The sequence below is a fragment of the Canis lupus genome, chromosome 22 (assembly GCF_011100685.1).
Source record: "Canis lupus familiaris isolate Mischka breed German Shepherd chromosome 22, alternate assembly UU_Cfam_GSD_1.0, whole genome shotgun sequence".
NCBI lineage: Eukaryota > Metazoa > Chordata > Mammalia > Carnivora > Canidae > Canis > Canis lupus.
Window position 1 is genome coordinate 45,287,381 of NC_049243.1, and position 21,611 is coordinate 45,308,991.

The following is a 21,611-nucleotide window of genomic DNA, read 5'->3' on the forward strand; positions in this document are numbered from 1 at the left end:
CCTGGAGCCACTTCCCTAGTCCCAAAGGGCAAGGAGCTGTTTCCACATCAAAAGGAACTGCATACACCAGGTTATTCTTGAGAAACACAAACTAGGCCCAAAGCTAACTACCATTAGAATCTTCTTTTGCAGCCCCCCCCCCCCCCCCCCCCCCCCCGCCAAGGCTTTCTTCCCTTTGAGGGCTCTGTGTATTTCTGAATAGTAGAAAAGTAAAGCAGTTACCTTAGACCAACTGTTTATTTGACACCTTATATGTCAAAAGTCAGACAAAATCATCTTCAAGATACTGGCATTGATGAACTCTCTTGATGGGTCTGCCATATATTACAGCCTATTTTGACTATTTATAAACAAGTCTCGTGTTACCTACTCCTGTTTTAATTTTCTCCTAAAGAGATGTTTCCTGAATATTTATAAGAAGCATGTGTCCAAAAAAAGAGGGATAATTGGAAAAGACTTCCCGTAACTTCTCCAAGTGTTTCAGCAGAGAAAACGCTTCAAGGACAGCATCAAAAAAATATCCCAGTCACCCCACAGCTTTTGCCAAAGTGAAAATAACTAAACTGTAAAGCTCTTGGGGCGTTGCTTCTTACTACACTTAAAATGAGTACCTGTGTTAATCAACTTTGGAATCTTTCAGTCAGTGTTTTTATATCAGTTATTGTAAAGCTATGTTTTATGTGAACTAGTAATTATGGGGTTTGTTTTAGAAATAAAGCTCCTAACCCCAACTTGGGCAAATTGTTGCTAGAACTTGCATAAAATAATTAAAGGTAAACTCTTTCTTAAAATACATCAATATCATCATTTAACCTCTATTAAATTCTTTTATATCACTAGGAAGCTATTCCCGTTGTTCCTCTAAAGATATATGGGCATAAAAATCAGTTTAGGTAGTGGCTTTCAGACATACTACCCTAAGTTTTTTTTTTTTTTTTTTTTTTTAATCATCCAATAATGAATGAATACATTTGTATAGACTCAGCTGCTGATGAAAAGCTGACTCATCAAAGACTAGCACAGTCCTTCCTGCCAGCAGCCTGGTTTGTTGAAGATACAAATGCCATCAAGTATTTTGGTTAACAAATATTTCTTTCCTGTTACCAACACCCACCCTAGTGACCCTCTGTCTCTGCCTACTTTTGCTGATTTTCAAGTAAAAAACCAGAAGAGATTATTTGCAGAAGATTGATTTTCTTCCTTTTTTTCTTAAATTTATACTTCATGCATTCTCTTACATAATTTAACATGAAACTATGATTTTTTTTTTATGGAAACCTCCACTGGAATGTCACTGGAAGTACAGATTCGAAAAGTACATGAACCTAAAAGAGTTTGGTTCTGAAGATCTCAGAACAGAGATATTTCAGATTATCCTCTGTGGAAGACAATCAGTCATACAGTTCAGACAGTTGAGCACAATGTGACACATAGCTCTGAGCACACTGGGCAGGGAGTGTCTGTTATTTACTCCAGCTGATTAGTCAGAGTAAAATATACTTTAAATTATGTATCTGAGAAGAATATATTTTATAAATGTAGATTTAAAAGAAAAAAAAACCAGTCATGGAAGTTCATTCATCAAGTTGGTGATGATTTAGATCAATGAACCCTCCAGTAAGTATTCAACATCGTACTGTGTGTACAGGCTTCTCAAATATTCTACTGGTAATTCTGAGGGAGTTTGGGGCGGAGGTGGGTGGAATGCCAGCCTACAAAGCTGAACGTTATACCTTGCTGTGCTATTATGTATAGAATAATCTCTCTTTCTTTTTCCTTTAAATTTGTTTTCCTCTTGCTTCCCAGAGGATTGTGTGGAGGACAATGCAACATAGTGTAAGCTTTGGTCTTCTTTTTTCCTATTCTCATCCTCGTTTGTCTTCATACAGTCATTCCAGAGAGTTCTTGAGAAAGTCCACCTCCGCTTTCCCTTTCCAGACTGTCTAGAGCGCGTTGAACACTGCGCATGACTGACAGGTTTATCAGCTTCCTCTCCACTTGGTATTTATGGTTGACAACCATTTTGGTATTCTTTCCCAATGGCAAGGTTTTCAATCTAAGCTTTGTGTTAGACTAACTCATTTGGTGGTGGCTGATTTAAATTCTATCCCAATGTTCAGACTATGTGTAGTCCGCCTGAAAAACCAGCTCTTCCCTGATAGAATATATTGGCTTTTTTCTTCTTGTGCTGAGCGAATAATTACCTCGCTAATAATAACAACAAACCAACATCAGCTCTCAAGCATAAGGAGCTAATTTTTCCATTAGCAAGGACAGAGAATTTAGAGGGTTAAGAAACAGTTTGTGGTATGGGTTGTTTACTCTTTTTTTTTCCCCCTTTCTTTCTTGAATTTACTGATGTCTTTTAGAGCATTCAGGGATGGAGCACTGGATATTTTTTTTACTACAAAGTGGCTTGTGTTGGGGCTGAGGACAGCACACCCAGTTTATCTTACCTGACTCTATATATTAACCATAATAATCAGATAGTTAAGTTTTCTAATATGGTTTTCATACTACTGTCCCATGCTGATAATACCTTTTAATAAAGTTTTGAACCCTGCATAGCATTGTGAACCCAGGAGAGAAGATGACTCTCACCTGAAGGGCACATATTTATTCATGCAGCACACCTATGACATCATGGTGCTCCATGTCTGCCTGGCCTTAAATTCAGGCAGTGAATTCCTTTGTTAAAATTCATTTCTTTAAAAGGAAATTGTCCCCTGAGTCATATTCCCATTCATCATCACAGTTCTCTGAGCCCAGGGCAGCTTGAATGAGAAAAGAAAGTTAAGAGGTAAATGTGGAACAGGAATACTCTGGAAGAAGAGACCTTGAAGAAAGAACAGGGAAGACAGATGGCTGGAGGTCCCCTGATGCCAATTGGGAAATGGGGAGGAAACATCATGGGTAAAAACAAATCAGGGTCCTATTAGTTTTGTTCATTTGAGAAAATTAGAGTAGGTCTGGCCCAGGTAGTATGTGTCTGCCTTTCCCAACACATTCTCCTGATATCTCCAGGTATTTCAGCCATTGAGCCAGTCGGATCTCCTGATCTTATGGTTAGCAGGGGCCTTGTAGCTTTCCCCCAAGAGGAATGACTTCCTTGAATGTTGGAAGGAATGCAAATCATAATATCATCCTCCACCCCCACCCTGTCTGCTGGACTTCCCTGTTGGCCCCCTAGAATCTTCTTTAACTGGGCCAAAAATACAGTGCTACTTTTGAAATTCACTGGTTCGCCATTGGTGCCAAATATGAATTATTGACATTATTACGTATAGATTTAAGAACTTGCAAAACATCAAGTTATGCACTTTACTTTATTATTATGAAAGAAAATGGACAAAGCAACTCACTTTCTGGTAACATTCCTACCTAATGGTTAATACAGTTTCAGAGTTAAATGCTGGTCATAAAAATGTTCTTCTCTGCCTCTTTGGGGCCATTTTGGTGTGATTTAGGATGTCTTGGTTGTAAAGATTTGGGGAAACTGTCTGTTGTTCATTTTAAATTGCCATGGCATTTCATTGTCACCTCAAAGGATTCTGCATCCAGCTAAATCCACTATTTTGCATTTCAAAAGGATGTCAGGCTGTATTTAAGAAACTGCTTTATTATCTAGGGCCTCAGCCACTGTCTTTAGGTGAAACTGATATTTCCTACTTCTATCCAGACACACACACACACACACACACACACACACACACACCTCTGTCTTTGCTTGCCCAGAGCAGGAAAAAGTAAAACTTCAATAACAGTAAACCAGATTCTCCATTTTAATTAGTTTTCTAAAGATAAATGGGTCAAGGCCAAACTGGCTTTCAGCCTCTGCTGCCACTGCATAAATTATGCCCCATTCACCAGCAAACAAATGGCTACTGCTCAATCCACTTCAAATTGTGAACTGCCCAGTCTTGCCTGAACCTGCTTTATCTCTTTACTGCAAAACCCCACTGAGACACCCCAGTTTCATTTTCAATGAACCTGTAGTAATAACAGCAGCAAAATACAGTGAGCTTTCAAAGCAGGGAGAAAATACAAAACATTAAAACTAAACCACCCAACTTCCTGGGTTTCGGTTTCTGCGCTTCCCCAGGTGACAGCAGCAGCGTGTGGTAGCTGGGAGAGCCACCCCACACAGGCTTCTTTCCAGTTAGGAGGCTTGTGGCTGATGAGACCCAGGTAGGGAATAGCATAAGACACACACAAAAAATGATGGCCTATCTGTAGGATATCCTGCTTATTCCATGAGCTTGGAGGAGGCACAAATCGAATTCAATGATATGCACTGTTGGGAACCTTGCCTGGAATACCTGTGCCTTATGTGGACTTTTCAGTTTGTGGACAGTGGACTGGTTTTACATCCTTGAGAAGCTATTCTTTGGGGAATGTGGAAGAGCAGTGAAACTGGAAAAGCCTAGATATTTCTTTCAGCTCAAGCGAGGCTGTGTTCAACTGCATTGGGTTGTATACCTTGGGGAGAAAGAAGAGGAAATGCCCCACTGGCTGTGTTCCCCCCCCCCCCCCCCAGAGATGTTCCTCCCTTTTGGCCCCGCCCCACTTCTTTACAACATGTTCAGAGAATCACATGGATTCTCAATGAAATAAAGTCATGCCACCCATTTTAAAAGGCGGGGGATCTTTTGCACCATTTAGGTATAAGTGGTCCTTATAATCATTTTAGGGGGGATTTGACTAACAAAACCATTTTAACTCTGTTAAACTGTCTCTTGTCCTCAGACATATTTAAACTGGAGCTTTGCTGACCTCTATGTCATAAAAATGAAATCATGTAATAGTTTCATACACCGAATACGGCTATACAGATTTTCCATCTGTTTGATGGTATGTTGACGTGCTTACTTTCCCCGTCAGACATGAAAATTTCTTTCAGAATTCCTAGACTGCAGCTAACTCTAAATTGATGCATCCTTTATGCATCAGTCAATCAATGATGTATGTACCGGCTTCTTCTCCGCTGCATAGCACTAAGTAAAGCTAACTATCATGTACAAACTATATCATAGCATGTTGTTTAGTGCTAGCATCATCAAAAAGGCAAGAGTTACTATTTGAAAAAAAAAAAAAAGCATAGCTTGTCAAACCTGTTAGACACACTCTATCTCCTCTAGGGAATAATAGCTAGCATAGAGTCCATAAAATGTTAACATATAGGAAATAGGAGTTTGATTTTTGTAATCTAAGATAGATTACACCGATAAAAAATATGTGGAAGATGTATTATCCAATGAATTATCATTGACCAAATATGCAAACTGAAAACATTAAAACCTCTGTAGCATCTTTGAAATGCTACAAGCTATGGGCTATCCCATAGCTCGTTCTGCCTTCTTAAGTCAGAACTTTTTGCCGATATCTTGAACAAATTAAACAGAAACTTTGCTGTCCGTCCTGAACCAGTCTGATGAAAAAGTCCCCCTACATACTCATTCAGAGTATTTGTCCTTTATCCAGCTATGTAATAAGTGTTTTGATGACTTAAATATGAAAGCATGAATAGACAAGCCATACTAAACTACTTAAACTACACCTTTTAAAATATGTGTTCATAAGAGGCATCCGTTGACATAGATCTTTTATTAACTTATTGAGCAGCTTAAAGAACCTTCCCTTTGTCCCAGAAACTCGCAGTAATTTTTTCTCATAGCTGTCTGAGATATTCACACCACAACTCCCAAATGTGATGTTCACGCTTATGAGAGATAGAGCTGAAGAAATGGGATATTTCATAAATACCAGTTTTGATGTATTTGCTGTATAATCAATCAGCTTTTAACTGACTCTGGGGCCTATGGAATACATTTTAAAGCACTGGGAATTTGGTTATTCCCATAACATACTTGGACACTCTTTACTGCTAGCAATAAACCTCAGGCATAAACATTGTAGAGAAAACCAGATGAAAAGAAACCTGTTTGAGTGAAAATTGACTTCGCTTCATAAATGTTAAAGGTAGAAAGATATCTGCAATACACAATAATTTTATTACTTAAGCTCATTCATGGTCATTATCGTCAAAGGCTCTGACTTCATGGGTATTTTCTAACACCTAGAAGACTGGCCAACCTATTAAAAAGAAGTGAGGATTGATGGTAAGTAAATGAACCGGCAGCAGCAACAGCACCACTATAGTGCTAGGTTAACAAATAATTTTTTGGAAGTTGGGTTTGGGCAATATCTTCAGGAGCTTTCCTAATATTTTATCGATCTGAATAAGCCAAGCAAGGCAATTGCGGAACCTACAAACAGCCCCCAAAATGACTCACAAATAACCAAGTTTACTTCTCGATCATGCCAAGTATGCTTTGTCGGTTTTCTGTGGGGCACCTGCACATGATCATTACCCTCATTCCAGGACCCAGGGTCTTAGAGCAGTCAGCATCTGGAGCTTTACCTGTTACAGTAAGGGGAAGTGAGAATGTGCCAAAGACAACTATCGGAGTCTCCACCCAGAAGGGGCACAGCACACTGTTCACAGCTCATTGGCCAAAGGGGGCCTACTGGCAAGAAGGTGGCGACATGTGTCGCTCTGTGTCTCACACAAGAGTGAAAATAGACATGTGAATGAATGGTCATATTGTCATCCACAAACATGTATGACCAAGGCAAGATTTTTAAATTGATAAAAATCTACCTCATTACTCTCTCCAACTCTTAAGACAAATCTTGCATGAAAAAGAAGAGGAGAATCCTTCATTCATTCAACAAATATTTATTGTGCACTAATTTGAACCAAGGATAGGTGGTTAGAGCATAATCAAGAAGTTCACAACACTTTGGGGATGCCAAACATAACTAGTTCTAATTCCACTCAAACTATATACTAGTAAAGATTGTGTTTAAATTTTTTTGAGAACTCTAATTCTTTGTTACAAAAGAGGGGTGGGTCTATATCGACCTAGGAAACCAGCATCGCTTGAAAGTCAGCTTCATTATTAGTATCGGATGGCTATTTTGCCTATTCAAACTTTGGATTCAATCATAATTCAACCAAAGCAAAGGAGTCCCATTCCAAATCTTAGGACAGTATCTCAAAGGAGGAGATAGAAGCTGTTGCCAAGGAGTAGTAGAAAAATAGCAGTAGAAAAACAGAATGAGCAAAGACTTTTTTATTACTGGCATTTAAATGTCTTTCAGATCCAGACTATATATATTTTAAATGAAGCTTCGATACTGCATTTTGTGAATGCTAGTCCTGTCTGACTTGATGTCATGTTTGCTTAGGCAGAGCAATTTTTCTGCTCTTCTCCTTTCTGGGTCAACCTAGTTGGAGCAAATCAAATTGTTCTCTCTCTCTCTTTCTTTCATATATCATCATTTAAGATCACCAAGAATTCAGGTTCTGGAACCTGCCCTTGTCTCCTCTTACAATATCTGTTTATTTCTGAAGAGCATTCATGAAGGAGAACACTTTTCACAGGTTAATCACAGAAATTGCACAGGCTGACAGCAACAGCAAACTTATTGATTGCAAATGAAAGTCTTAGGAATGTGCATGCGATTGGCTTCTGTGTGGAATTATTTGCAAAATCGTAGAGCTCCCATTCAGCTGAAAGAAAAACCACAATATAAATTAATAAATTATTTGTGTGTAATGAGGCAAGAAAACAATGACTTTGTAGTTTTATTTGAAGGGATTTTGACCTAAGAAAACTCCGTCACAGCAGCCTGCATTCATTTCAGGGAAGAACACTCATCTCTGCACTTGAAAAAGCCTAGCATTTCCTCTGCTCTTTGCAGCTCCTTGAGTGCCAGAGAAAAGGAGTAAACACGAAGCAGCTAGACTAGCTCTGGGAAGAAAACACAAAGGCAGCAAAGTGCCTTAATTTATCTCCTCACATAAAATCCAAAAACCCAGAGGCTATCTTTAGTGCAAGACATGTCCTCACGAAGATGTTTCCAGTTACTCAGGAAAATTAAATCTTCTTTATACAACAGTCTTCAAGGAACAAGAAGTATTGCATTAGGATTTTAATGGTGAGGGCTCAACCAAAGAAAGCTTCATCCCCTCTTTGGTCAAGATTTCTTGATGAAATCAATTAAAGAAAAAGCCTTTTACATATTTTTCAGTTAAAAAAAACAGTTTTGGGGTGAGAAGTGAAATGAATGCTTAGGAATATTTTTTGAAGCAGACTTTGGATAACTTGGATCATGGTAATTGCACGCACATGTGTGTGTGTTTGTGTGCATGTATGTTTATTTTTTAATTGTGATACACTTCTTGGGCCCAGCAGTAGTAAGTAAACAACCCAGAGATTGTTAGAGTTATTTATCAAATTGTAGTTGAAGCATGATACTTTCGTATAAATGTCTGTGATTCATCGCTCCTTTTTTAAAATTCAGTGACACCTGGTGTGAATGAAATCCGACCACCCATTTCCAGGTCTTCCTCATCCCTCACATCATGTCTTGCCCTAAACTTTGCCTTTCCACAAAAGTTCCCCCTGCTGTCCGATTAAGCACAGCTATTGTTACTATTAATCATAAACAACATCTCATTTCAAAGATCTCAATTATTCCTGGTGATTTTGGCCCTAACGCAAAGCCTGTAGGTAGGCTTCTTGTTCTTTACGGCAAGTGGCTGTTGGGCTGTGGCTTCAGCATTCAAGGAGAGCTCAGGCCACGAAAGTGTTCTCGGAGAAGCACAAGCTACCGTTGGCTGCCACTTTGTTGTCAAAGAGAATGAACACTGGAGCTCTTTCTCGAAGCTTGCAGTCACATGGCAAGATTACAATAAAAAGTCCCAGGCTGAGAGTTGGGCAAGCTGATAAGAGATTCGAGTTCTATAAAAGTGTTTGGGAAGCATGCAGCTAAATGATAGATGCAAATAACCCAGAGGAATGATGGGGTACAGAGACCATATCTCCATGACATATTTCAGAGCTCTGCACACATCTCATGGCCTCACATCACCACCAAAGACCAACACTGAAAGACTTTTTTTTAACAACTCTCAAGCCAAACAAAGTGGAAGTACTGGCAGAGGACATGAAAAGCCTAAATTAAGCGGCTGAATCCAATGCGAAGGTGAACAGCATCTGAAATAGACTTTCTGAGAAAAACTTACTTGAAGGTGAACACAGGGACAAATCACCAACAGTAATTTAACTGTAAAATGATCAGTGCTTGGAGAGTGGATCTGACGATGGGGAATGACAAAAAGAAGGATCGTAGAGCTATTCTTACCTTCCTCCCACATGCCCTCTCCCTTTTAAAAAATAAAAGGAAAAACAAAGGCACAGTTTTAAAGATTTGCCCAATGGCATAGGAGCCAGAGCAAGAACCCAGGCTTCTGATTGCCCTCCTAGTTTTTTGTTCCCCAAACTGTCCCACCTGCCTGTCTTACGCAATGTACCATAGCTCCAAACAGAAGCAGAATCTGCTTAACAGCCTCTCCTGGTTCAGCAAATAAGAACAGTCCACATTTGCAGAGTGCTTTAGAATAGATAAAGGGTTTTCATATATTGTACCTTGTTTGTAGAGCTGGAAACAACTGGAGCCAGCTATTTCATGTTTCCCTTGAAGAGACTTCCAGTGCTAGCTTTCTGGTTCCCTGGGGCCTGCTGCTCCAATGCTCTCAGTATCTGTGATGTCTCTACTGCCATCAAAGGTCAAACAAGAGGTACACAGGCATTTTCATGGGTTTACTGCTATCTTGTCTCTTCTTTGTTGCCCGCAGTAGTTTCATAAGATCCTCTGTTAGGAGAAAAAAAACAAAACAAAACAAGATGGAGGGTGGGAGGGAGGAAAAGAAGGAAGGAAAGAGGAAAAGAAGGAAGGAAGGGAAAGAGGGAGGGCAGGAAGGAAGGAAGGAAGGAAGGAAGGAAGGAAGGAAGGAAGGAAGGAAGGAAGGGAAAAATTTTGTTTTCTGATACTTACTGCTGTTTGGAGTGCCCAGACCAACTTCACAGAATTCTAGATGAAGCCTAGAGGAGAGCTTTGCTCACTCAAAGGAAGGTGAAGAAAAGATCTTGGAGGAGGAGTGGGTCTGGATGATCACTATTGTGAGTGTTTCCAGAATGTTAGGATAACTAACCTCCTAAGTTTGCTTTCTATTATATCACTGGTATATTCTCAAAGGCTGCTGACCATGGGTATTTGAAATTCAAGATCCTCATTTTTAAGATCGTCCTAAATAATAGTAGTATAAGGTCAAGTAAATTATTTTAGGTTGAATTGATGAATAAGAGTAAAGACTATGGCTCTATTGATTTAAAACAATAAGAGACTTTCAGCACATTATTCAAATGCTTCAGCACATTATTCAATTGTACAAAGTCCCTCCAAGATTACTGACTTTTGGTTAGAATCCTTATTACATACTTTAGTCTTCCAAATCATTGCATTATCTTGAATTGTGGTCATCAAATTTTCAGCCCTTTTGAGTCATTGTGATGCAAACAGGACTGTGATTTATCCAGAAATACATATTTGGCTTTGGTTTTGGGCTGGCTCATGCCAACTCTAAAAACAAGACCATGTGTTCAGGTAAGTAGAGCAAGAGATGCAAATGAAGCCCAAGGCCTGATCCTTAAAAGTACTGCCAGGGCCTCTTTCCTCACCATGAACTTAGACCACCTTCCTCAGGAGGGTCATACGAGGACCCCGTGAGACAGCACTGAGCCCTAGATCAGATTCACCATCACTGGTAAGGAAAAACAATTCCAGACATTTGCTCTACGCTCAGGGATCCTTTAGGGCTCCAGGGTCATTAAAGTCCATCTAGTCCTATACTCTCACTTTGCCAACAAAGACACTGGAGTCCAGAAAGATGATGTGGCTGGTGCAAAAATCACATTGGCTTAGGGCTGAGGTATATCTCTCCTTCTCAGCTTCCATTCATTCAAATGATGCATCCAGTAATGGGTCTTTCAAAATAATGTCATGCTGGTGTAGTAAGCCCATGTATAGAATATATGTATGTGTGTATATATAGAATATGCTTATTCTATATATATATATATATATATACACTACATATATACTATATACTATCTACATATAGAATATATATATATGTCCTTGAATAAAGAAAAGCCACAAATTATAATCACAAAGAAAAATAAAGTGAATTGAACTTATTGAATTCACTGTCACAAAAAAAGGTGGATCTTTTGTTTTTCTATTCTCTTTATAGATTTATTTTTCAGAGAAGTTTTAGTTTCATAGCCAATTTGAATGGCAAGTGCAGAGCGGTCCCCTCTACCCACTGCCCCGACACAGACACAGACTCCTGTACTATCAACCTCCTGGAGTGGTGCACTTGGGTTTGGTTTTTTTTTTACTGTAGGTTTATACCCTTTGAACATCTCCCCAGTTGCCCTGCCCTCTGACCCCCAATAATCACCATTATATTCTCTGTGTCTACACGTTTGGCTTTTTGAAATTCTACTGACAAGTGAGATCGTACAGTATTTGTCTTTGTCTGACTTATCTCACTTAGCATAAAACCCTCAAAGTCCACCCACAGTAGATGGCAGGGTTTCCTTCTTACTCATGGATGAATAATATTCCATTGTGCACGTGTGTGTGCATGCGTGTGTACACATACCACATCTCTTTATCCACTCATCTGTTAACAGACACTTAACTTGTTTCCATATCTTGGCTGTTGGGAATAGTGTTGCAATAAACATGTGACCAAAGATATCTTTTTGACATCATTTCTTTCTGATAAATACCCAAAAGCAGGATCGCTGGATCACATAGTAGTTCTATTTTTAGTTTTTTTAGGTTCTCCCAACTGTTGTCCACAGGGACTGAACCAGTTTACATTCCCCCCCCCACCCCTGCAGCATCCTCACATCCTCGCCAATACTCCACTTATCTTCTTGATGACGGCCATTCTAACAGATGTGAGGTGATCCGAGTGGTACACTTGTCAGCATCGATAAAACTACGTTGACCATCCTTTTCATCCAAGCTGATTTCAAATTAGCTGGCAAGAGAAAGCACTAGAAACTTGGGTGAGTCCCTTCAGCTTTCTTCCTTCACTTAAAATGACAGGGAGAGGAGAGCTAAGCAGATGAGTAAAAGTAATGAGAAAATATCTAAGGTCCTTTCCGGCTTTCAAACACCAGGATTCTGTAAGGGATGACAATCGATTAAGTCAGAGTAACTGGCTCCCTCCTCCTCTGCAACCACCTAGAAATGTGTGGGAAAGGAGGGCCCACCTCCAGCTCCCACTGTTATTTTATCAACGATAAGTTTCTTGGGGACTTTCATATCAAAATAGGATTTGTCATTTAGCATCTACCAACATCCACATAAGGCATCAAAAGTTCTCGGTGTATCTCCAGGCCTCACATATACCAAGTCATAGAGAGGAGAATTTGTCATTTCTTCCTCCTCATGCATGATGCTGTGCACAGTTTTAAAAATAAGGGCACACTGCCTCTGCTGGAGCCAGGTGTGTATGTGGCTATGATATATTTTACAAGCTATGCTGGGGGGTGCCGGCTCCAAAGAAGCTCTTGGGGGACAGGGCTGGGGCCTTTTGGAATCTCGTGGACATGATTCATTACTGAGAATCTCACCACAGATGTTCTATCCTTCTGTTTTGGGCCTCTTTTACCTCTCCTTCCGGAGAAACCACTGTCTCACTCTCCGGCTCCATCCTCTGCAACTCACTACCCCCCCAACTCACCCCACTCCACGCCACCCCCAACCCCCACCTAGTGCTTCCCCAGATGTGGCTTCTCTCATGGTATTCTAGGCACAACACAAGAAAAAAAAAAAAAAAAGGTGTTTTCATATCACGGTTAATTTGCTGCAGTCAGAGCAAAAACAAAAGCAAAACATTCTAAAAATGCCAAGCACTTGGGAGGAATGTCTGCTTGCTACACTGATGCTTCACCGTGACCTCAGATCCCTTTCCAAGATTCTCACTGTTACAGTAACACTAGGTGGCTGCATCTTCTGGAAATACAGATTCAAAAGTGCTTGGGTCATTTTCTTTTGTGAGAGGCTTTTCACATTTTTTTTTCACTTCATTAGCAGGATGTGTGATACCTAGTAAGTGGGACGAGATCACTGCTTCTTATAAAATTGAATCTAAGTGCAAGTCATTTCACACATTTCTCCCTTCTCTGAGCTCCAGCGCCTTCTTTTCTTAGGACAAAGGAGGTGAGTGGAGAGGTTTCCTAAATGTGAGAAGAAGGAGGGCCACGCTGCACTCTAGGGGACTTGAAAATTCACTTCTCCATCCAAACATACTTCTTCATCTCTCCCCCCTGACTTTGCTGGGAAGGGTTACCCTTCGCCCTTCCTGGAGATAAACCACAAAGCCAGCAGTTAGAGAATGATCTGTTGCTGCTGTCTCAAAGGACCTCCTTGCCCTCTAGAGTAGCATTTCCGAATATGTGGGACCAGGATCACCTACATCAGAAGCTTATTAAAAAAAAAAAATGCTGAGAGCCAACCCAGAACCCTACCAAATAAGCCACACCGAAGCCGGAGGACAGAAAATCTGTATATTCAACATGCTGTCTGGTGATTCTACTGTATTCTCTCAATATGCTTTAATAGACTGTAATCTTTCTGACTCTTGAGGATCTGCCTTTTCTCTCTGCATTCACACTACCAGAGCTTCCAGTATATGTTGCCTGGAAGAATGACTCCTCCATCAGCTGTGTACAGATGACTTCTTGGCTCATGTGTGGAAGAATTCACCCTACAGTGAGCTCCCAACAGAGAGAGGAAAAATCCAAATGAAGACCTCCTGGCAATGCTAGATGGAAGCTTTCCTTTCTGGCTGTCCTGTTGTTGATCTCACTGATATCATCGAACATCAACCACAGTCTTGTATCACCACTCTTTGTCAGAAGCAAATATAAAGAGAGATCACACAGCCAGCTGCACATCCCAGCCTCCTGGAAGTCTTTCTAGAAAGAGCTTATATATCAATTAAACAGCCTAATCATTGATATTTCTGAACTTCTTTGTTCAGAACTTCAACTTCATTTGGTTGGTATCTTCTTATTCTCGGAGGTGAAAGTGAACTCATTGCAGTCCCTGGCTCCCCGAATAGTTGAGATGGGGGGTCCCTGGTATGGGAGGAGGGCCACGGATCTGGGAGTCAGGGCTCTAGTCCCACTGCTGCCTGGCATCACTGTGTGACCTTGCACAGCTCACTTGTACTCATCTGTAAAATGAGGGATGGCTGGGCTCCAGTAGTTCCATAGTCCCGTCGTAGGACACAATTGCAAGCCTCTGTGAGTATAGAACATGTGATCTCATTGGACATGATCAGCAGGTCTGGATCACACTTGGAAACTCCTGAAAAAAAGAACTCCAGGGGACCAAAAAGCCCAGGGGAACTAGGGCTGGCAAAGTGCTTCCCACCGAAACTGGAGCCCTTAAAGTTTTCTTTCTTTCTCAGAACATCTGGCTAATGTCTTTTAGGGCATGATTCATGTTCCTTTGTTGTCCAAAAGGAGTCAGAGAGGAACAGAGTAAAGAAACTAAATAAAATGTCCTCAAGAATATCCCAGAAGAATAGAGATGGGGCGGGGGGGAGTCATGCTGAAACTAAGCCACTGAAAACATTTGGCAAAACGCTAAGTTCTTCCTGCATGTTCAACGTCGTGAATTTTCACACAAGCTCACGTTGTTCCCAGAACCCACCAGACCCTGGGCCCCTCACATCCTCTACCTGGAAGGATGAGGCTCCCAGGAGTGAAGCTGCACCTCACGTGCCCTCTGCAGCTGCCATCTGCTTAGTCTGGGAGACATCCAATTCCTCCCGCACATTTGCACTTCCTTTTCGAGATAGGAGGTCCCAAATTACACAGCCAAGGTCTTCAGCCCCGGGGGAGTTATTCTCCACTGGATCAGCAGAGAGTAAGAAAAACGGATCTGGTCTTGAACAACCGTGGTTAAACAATTGTGTAAATGTCATTGAAATTCATGTGTTTTTCCAGGTGAAAATGGCCTTATATTCCCAATGTCAGGTTGCATGCATTTCAGAGACCCCCCAAATCTGGGGTTATCCCTTAATTTCCCCCAAAGTTTTTTTTTTCTTCTTCTTTCCTTCCTCCTTTAGCTTGTTCTTATTCAGGACAGAAATCCCTGGGTCAGAAATTTTGCCTAGTCCCATAAATATGACTTTTTGAACATCCCGAGAGGCAGAAAGGAAGCCAAATGTGATTACTCAGCCTCTAGGCTTTCATCATGGTGTGATTCATCAAAGGAGCTGAAGGTACTGCACATTTCTGAACTTAAATATCCTTTCCGAGAGGCTCTTTGCCCTGTTGCTTTGATGAAGAAAGAAAGAGTCATAAGAGGGATTTTCACATGGGGACAAAGCAATGTGCTGTGTGGCCTGCTTTGTCTGTGTTCCCTTGGCGAGTATGGATATCACTGTGTGTGAATTAATTCAACTTGTCTTTCCTCCTCTCCTCCCCCCTTCATCTCTGCTGTCATCCTGGGAACTACCTTTGCCTGTGCCCTGTCTCGTGAGGACTTTCAAGACCATTTTAAATATCAGGCAAGGAAAAATTGTACCTCATTTAAAGTCAGGTGCCCTTGGGCAAGTCAGTTAATTTCCCTGAGCCTCTAATTCAGCAACTCTCATCCTGACTCTACATTAAAATTACCTGGAGAACTTAAAAATGTACTCCCATCAGGTCTGTATCCCCACAGATGCTGATCCATTTGGTTTGGGGCTGGACAAGGCCTGGGTGTTTGATAAGCTTCCCAGGAGTTTCCAGTGGGTAGCCTACCTTGCCAACAACTGATCTAAGGTCCTTCTTCTTCAAAGTGAGGTTCTTAGGGACGCCTGGGTTGCTCAGTGGTTGAGTGTCTGCCTTTGGCTCTGGGCGTGATCCTGGAGTCCTGGGATCGAGTTCCTCATTGGATTCCAGCATGGGGTCTGCTTCTCCCTCTGTCTATGTCTCTGCTTCTCTCTGTGTCTCTCATGAATAAATAAATAAAATCTTTAAAAAAAAAAAAAAGTGAGGTTCTTAGACCAGCTGCATCAGTCTCACCTGAATGCCTGCTAGAAATGAAGAGCCTTGGGCCCCACCCTGGACCTGCTGTATCACTCTCTGCATTTTAACAAGACCCCCAAGTGGTTCATAGGTATATCAGAATAAGAGAAGCAAGGCTCTGATTCCTTATGTGTTTGGAGGTAATATTCACGATGTGCTGAGCTCTCTGCTGTGTTTTGCCCCATATAATCTCAAAAAGGTAAAGAGGATAGACTGTGTATATAGGTTTTTAAGACTATAACCTGCTTCACAAGAGCCCTGGTATGTGATTTTGTGGGTTTCTGGGGGAGGAGCGTGGCTAGATAACGATTGTTCTCTTAGTGTGATTTGCTCAAGAGACTGATTGTTCACATTTAAATGACTGTGCAAAATGGTTCTACAAGTTTAGTATCTCCCTTTGATCTCAGAAATTGGATTTCCCACCAAAACAAATTTAATAAAATTTGCCTTCTTTTTCTATCACATTTTAGTTTGATTTGGGCATTATAAATCAACTCTGGGTGGCAGGCTCATTTGAGGAACAATATTAAGTGGTTTTCAGGATAGGGATTAGTTAAATTGGTGAACAAGAAGCTGAATGAGTTGGGTTCAAACTGATCAGACAGGTTTGTTTCCAAAAGTCAGCAAACAATGCCCCACAGACCACAGCATCTGTTGTTTTATAAATAAAGTTTTATTGGAACACAGCCCCACTCATTCATTGAGGTATCGTTTATGCTGCTTTCACACTATCCTATTAGCAATACTGCAATATGTGGCTGCTACAATAGTCATAGTCCTGAGAGAAACCATATGGCCTACAAACCCAAAATAATACTATCTATATTCCAAAGCCTACGTTCCACCAGCCTTTCACAGAAGACGTTTGCCTGTTCCTGGTGTAGAGCAACTGCCAAGGCCAAGGTTGAGTGTTCACTAGCCAGCTGAGCCCATTTATTTGTTTAGTTCTGTGGCCCGGTCTATGCCCCTAATCCCAACCAGACATTGAGCAGCTGTGTGGCCACAGCAAAGCCAGGTGGAGCACCCAATACAGACTCATCTGCATTCTGGGAACAAATAGGAGCAAGGAGAATATGGTCTGTGTATAAAAATATCATGTCATGGAAGTATTGGAAGTTATATATGGAAGGTGGTGTAAGTATTGCTTGAGCTTCTATCTGAAATGTCCGTCCCCCTATATAAATTCCCTATAAAATAATGTTAGAAAAGAGCCCTGCAAGAAAATCCTGAGTTAAACACAGAAACACAAGATCTCTAGTCAAGGTGGAAAGCAAGAAGTGTCCCCTAGGAGAAATGAAAGGTAAACTCATTTGTTACCAGGCTATTTCAAGCAAGAAATGCCTTCCTCTAGGAAAGTTGCAAGCACTTGAAACAAAGACATTAAGCGAATTTTGGATTATTTCAGAGTTCCTAAAATAAAAGCGTAGGCTCTTTCCTATCCTTTCTTTTTCTTCAGTGGGCTATGGAGAAATCAAGAGTTACATCCGATTTGATTTCTGCCCTTAGTCTAACTATGTAGCAGTAATGCTTTGTGTAACAAGAATTAAAAGAAAGGAAAAATGGATAGGAGTCGGCAGAAAGAATCTCCTCAAATTCAGGTCCTTGAAACTGGATGTTCCTTTGGCTATATTTCATATTTCTGAATTTAATATATTTTTCTCTGATACTTCTTTGGGATTTCTTCTTTTATCCAAGTCGGGCTTCTGTTTCTTCCAGTAGGCACTTTGAGGCCAAGAAGCTGGTCATTAGGGGGCCAAACGAGGCCCATGGTCAGCAGCTGGATTGAACTAAACTATAGCAATTAGCTTTTGCCTAATTCCATCCAAATGGTGTTTCTAGATCTGCAATGGTTGATAAGTAGTGAAAGTTCCAAGTGGGAAAAAAAAAGAGCAAGAGAAAGATACTAACAGTCTTGGGTCTAACAGATTGTTCTAATTATATTCTCGCTGTTTCATTTTGCAAGTTTTTATCAAGATGGAAGATTTGAAGTCTTTGCATAATCTCTCTGTACATAGTTTGGGTTGCCAGTTTACTCTCTCTGGCATGGGGCTGGCTCAGCTGTTGGTCTCTGGCATAGGGATACCCAAATGTGGCTAATTCTGCCTTGAACTAGAAATCTGTGTTTTAAAAAATAGATAATGGCTTGAAATGATGATGCCCTTCTGTCAAATCATTACAACAAGTCGATTATTTTCCCAAAGATTTTTTAATACTCTGGAATATATATGTGTGTGTGTGTATATACACACACACACACACACACACACACACACCCATATCCGTTTGGTGGCTCTGACTCAATTGACCAGTAATGAGTTTTGCTATGAGTAAATTTGATGCCAGGAGTTTGCAAGAGAAGTAACAGATGTGAATTTCACTGTTTACAAGGAAGACACTTTTCTTTTTGGCCATATGAGTTATGAGAGAGGTTAACATTTTCTTTTCTCTGTATGTTTACATGAAGTTTCTGGAAATCATTGTGAGGAGATGATAAGAGTATATGACAAGATATTCCCATGGGCAACAGATGAGGGATTTAGGGATGAAATTGGTCTGTGCGTCAGGAATGGAAAAGATTCCAGGATCTTCATATGCTTTATGAATTAATATCTGTATGAATTACCCTCTTCATATAATACTGAGCCAGAAAGTCTTAGGCGCCACTGAAGTTAGCTGTAAAATACTCAGGGTCTCCCTTAGCTTTTTGCTATATCCTTTTTCTATTTTATTTATAAGTTTGAAATTTTAGGTAATCATAGTCTCTTGACTCATTTTTTGCTTTTTTTCCCCAGATTTTGCAATCCCTTCAATCATGACCATAAATCACATCTCAGGCCAGTAGTGTGTAGCATCTTGTCAGCATCTGAGTGTGCATGTTCTGAGATCTAATTCTGGGCTTTTGAGTCAGCCATCAAAACTGCAGCTGGAGAAGTTTTGGGGCTCCCCCCTTGTCAAACTAGGATAAACCAAATTTTAGAGTCTGGACAGGTTTTGTCCCTTACTAGTGAATCCCAAAAGGATACTCATGAAGTGGACTGCAATTTGCTTCTTGTATTCTCCTGAGAAGTTGTAACCAATAATAGTAAATGAAATTTGTAAGACATTTTACAGTTTGCAATGCACGTGGACTAATCTTCCTTAATCTTTGTGGTAACCTGACAAATGAGGCATTATCAACTTTATTTTACCAATTCAGGAAAACAAAGTCCTCAGAAGATAAGTAAACTGCCCTGGGATTTCACAGCTAAGTAGCAGAGATAGGATTCAAATTCAGATTTTCTGACTCCAAATACCATTCCTTTTCCACTGTAATAAGCCACCTATGTGAAGACCAGGAAATGAAGGTAGCCAGCCAGCAAAGCAGAATTCTAATGTGTGAGTAAGAATCCCAAGTAGGGGCACCTGAGTGGCTCAGTCGATTGAGCAACCGACTCTTAATTTTGACTCAGATCATGATCTCAGGAAGGTGAGATCAAGCCCTAGGTCAGGCTCTGAACTCAGCAGGGAGTCGGCTTGCCCCTCTCCCTCCCCCTGCTCTCTCTCTCTCTCAAATAATTAAACAAATAAAATATTTTTTAAAAAAAGAAAAGAAGAAAGAGCTCATCTAATTGTAGAGCCTAAGGAAGAGAAGGTGTTCAGATGGTGGACAAAGGGAATGAGTGTGCAGAAAACAAAGAAGTAAGATTTCATTTTAAAAAGTTGAAATCACTTTGAGTCAAGTTCCTTATAGAAAAGCTCATCCTCTCTCTTATTTTCTAAACATTCCACACGTTGCCTTGATCAAGATTTGGAAAGCTTCGTTGAAAGTAAAAAAGTATACAGTATCTTCTCTGGCTTCCTCTGTTTTGCTTTTATTATTTATCAAGGGCCAGAGAGTAAGTATGTTCTGCTTTGCTGGACAATGGTATCTGTCACAACTACTCAATTCTGTCATCATTGCCTGAAAGCAGCCATAGACTGAATCGGCATGGCTGTGTGCCAATAAAACTTATTTACAAAAACAGTAGCCAACTGGAAACCCCAGCTTACTGGCCCCTGCCTTAAAGCAATGGCTTCGAACCTTTGTTGGAACATGACTGCACATGACAATCACCTGGGGAACAGTAAAAAAAAAAAAAAAAAAAAAAAACCAATGCCCCCACTTCCTTCTCTAAACAACTGAATCATTGTAATGTAAAGTCCAGGCATCCATATATATTTCTAAAGCTTCCCAGGAAATTCTGGTGTCAAAACAGGATGGTCCCTGGGTGGCTCAGCGGTTTAGCTCCTGCCTTTGTCCCAGGGCATGATCCTGGAGCCCCGGGATTGAGTCCCGCATTGGGCTCCCTGCATAAAGCCTGCTTCTCCCTCTGCCTGCGTCTCTGCCCACCACCCTCTCTCTGTGTGTGTCTATCATGAATGAATAAATAAATAACATCTTAAAAAAAAAAAAAAACAGGATGGAGGGCCACTGACCTCGATTCTAAAACAGCGATTCTCAAAATACAGTCTCCAGGAGGCAGCAACTTCAGCATTACCTGGAAACTAATTGGGAACCCAATTCTAGAGCCCAACTCTAGACCCTCTAAACCTGAAAGTCAGGGGATGGGGCTGATAACAAGCCCCCCACATTGTTCTGAAGTTTGAGAATCACAGGTCTAGGGCCTAGAGGGTAGGCATTCAACCCTAAGGCCCTTCCCTCATGGGTAAATCAGGTATTAAGTTCTAGAACGAGCACTAGATCTGGCATCAAAAATGTAGCTTCAGGCTGCCCTTCTGCTCTTTACTATACCTCCCTGAGCCTGAGAGTCTCCATCTTTGGAAAGAGTAACTTTCATGTGTATGGTAGTTAAGTGATTAGATGTTTTCGAGGATAATTAAAAAACTATCGAGCACCCCACAAAGGAAACCATTGCTACAGTTGCACCGAGGTGAAAGGATATGCAGTTATTTTTCATGGGCTTGGCCCATGGTTCTTGGTCCCGGAAGGCTGCTACGACCCAAAGGGCTCCTATGGAGTGTAACCTAGAAAGTTGTCTATCCTTCCAACCTTCTGGTGATTCTGTTTTCTGAACTACAAGGAAGCCCTGAAGAGAAAAAAGCAGGACAGGAGCAAAGTGCCTCTGTAGTCAAGGGGATGAAGGAGACGCTATCTTGGGAAAAGAAAGAAAGCAGCTAGAAACCCAAAGAAAGACTTACAAACCCTTGTTTTAAGTAGGTGAAGTGAACAATGAATCCTCCCAGAGATATTTTTCAAGCAGTCTCAGAGCCACACTGCTTGCTCCACCTTGACATATGTTACCTGTCAAAAAGTAGCACCAACTACACTCACAAACGTATTCAAAAATGTCTCAACACCTTTATGAAGAACATACATAATTTGTTCCTAAGACAAACTGGGATGCTTTGGAGGTGAATTTATAGTCCTGTGGGTTTGACATCTAAGAGGATAAATATTTGACATAAAATATCCCTTAGAACCTCTTTTAGAATATAATGTACTAAAAGAATCAGGATCTAACACAGTGTGGTGATTCTTGAGTCCTTGGGAGACCAAAGCCAAGAAACGTCTCAGGGTATCTGCTGTTTTAGAAATGTGTGGATTGAACTGAATAT

General features: G+C 40.8%; 1 protein-coding gene across 2 annotated transcripts in view; it reads left to right on the top strand.

Moving 5' to 3' along the window:
* Window positions 1-21,611, top strand: part of GPC6 (glypican 6) — a 1,082,045-nt gene that overhangs the window by 997,174 nt on the left and 63,260 nt on the right. The window contains exon 7 of one of the 2 annotated variants that reach the window (XM_038569871.1): window positions 1,807-1,836. The exons of the other annotated variant lie outside the window; for it this stretch is intronic. Coding sequence (XP_038425799.1) covers window positions 1,807-1,836 — 30 coding nt within the window. The remainder of the gene's footprint in view (window positions 1-1,806; window positions 1,837-21,611) is intronic. 2 annotated transcript variants of the gene reach the window in all.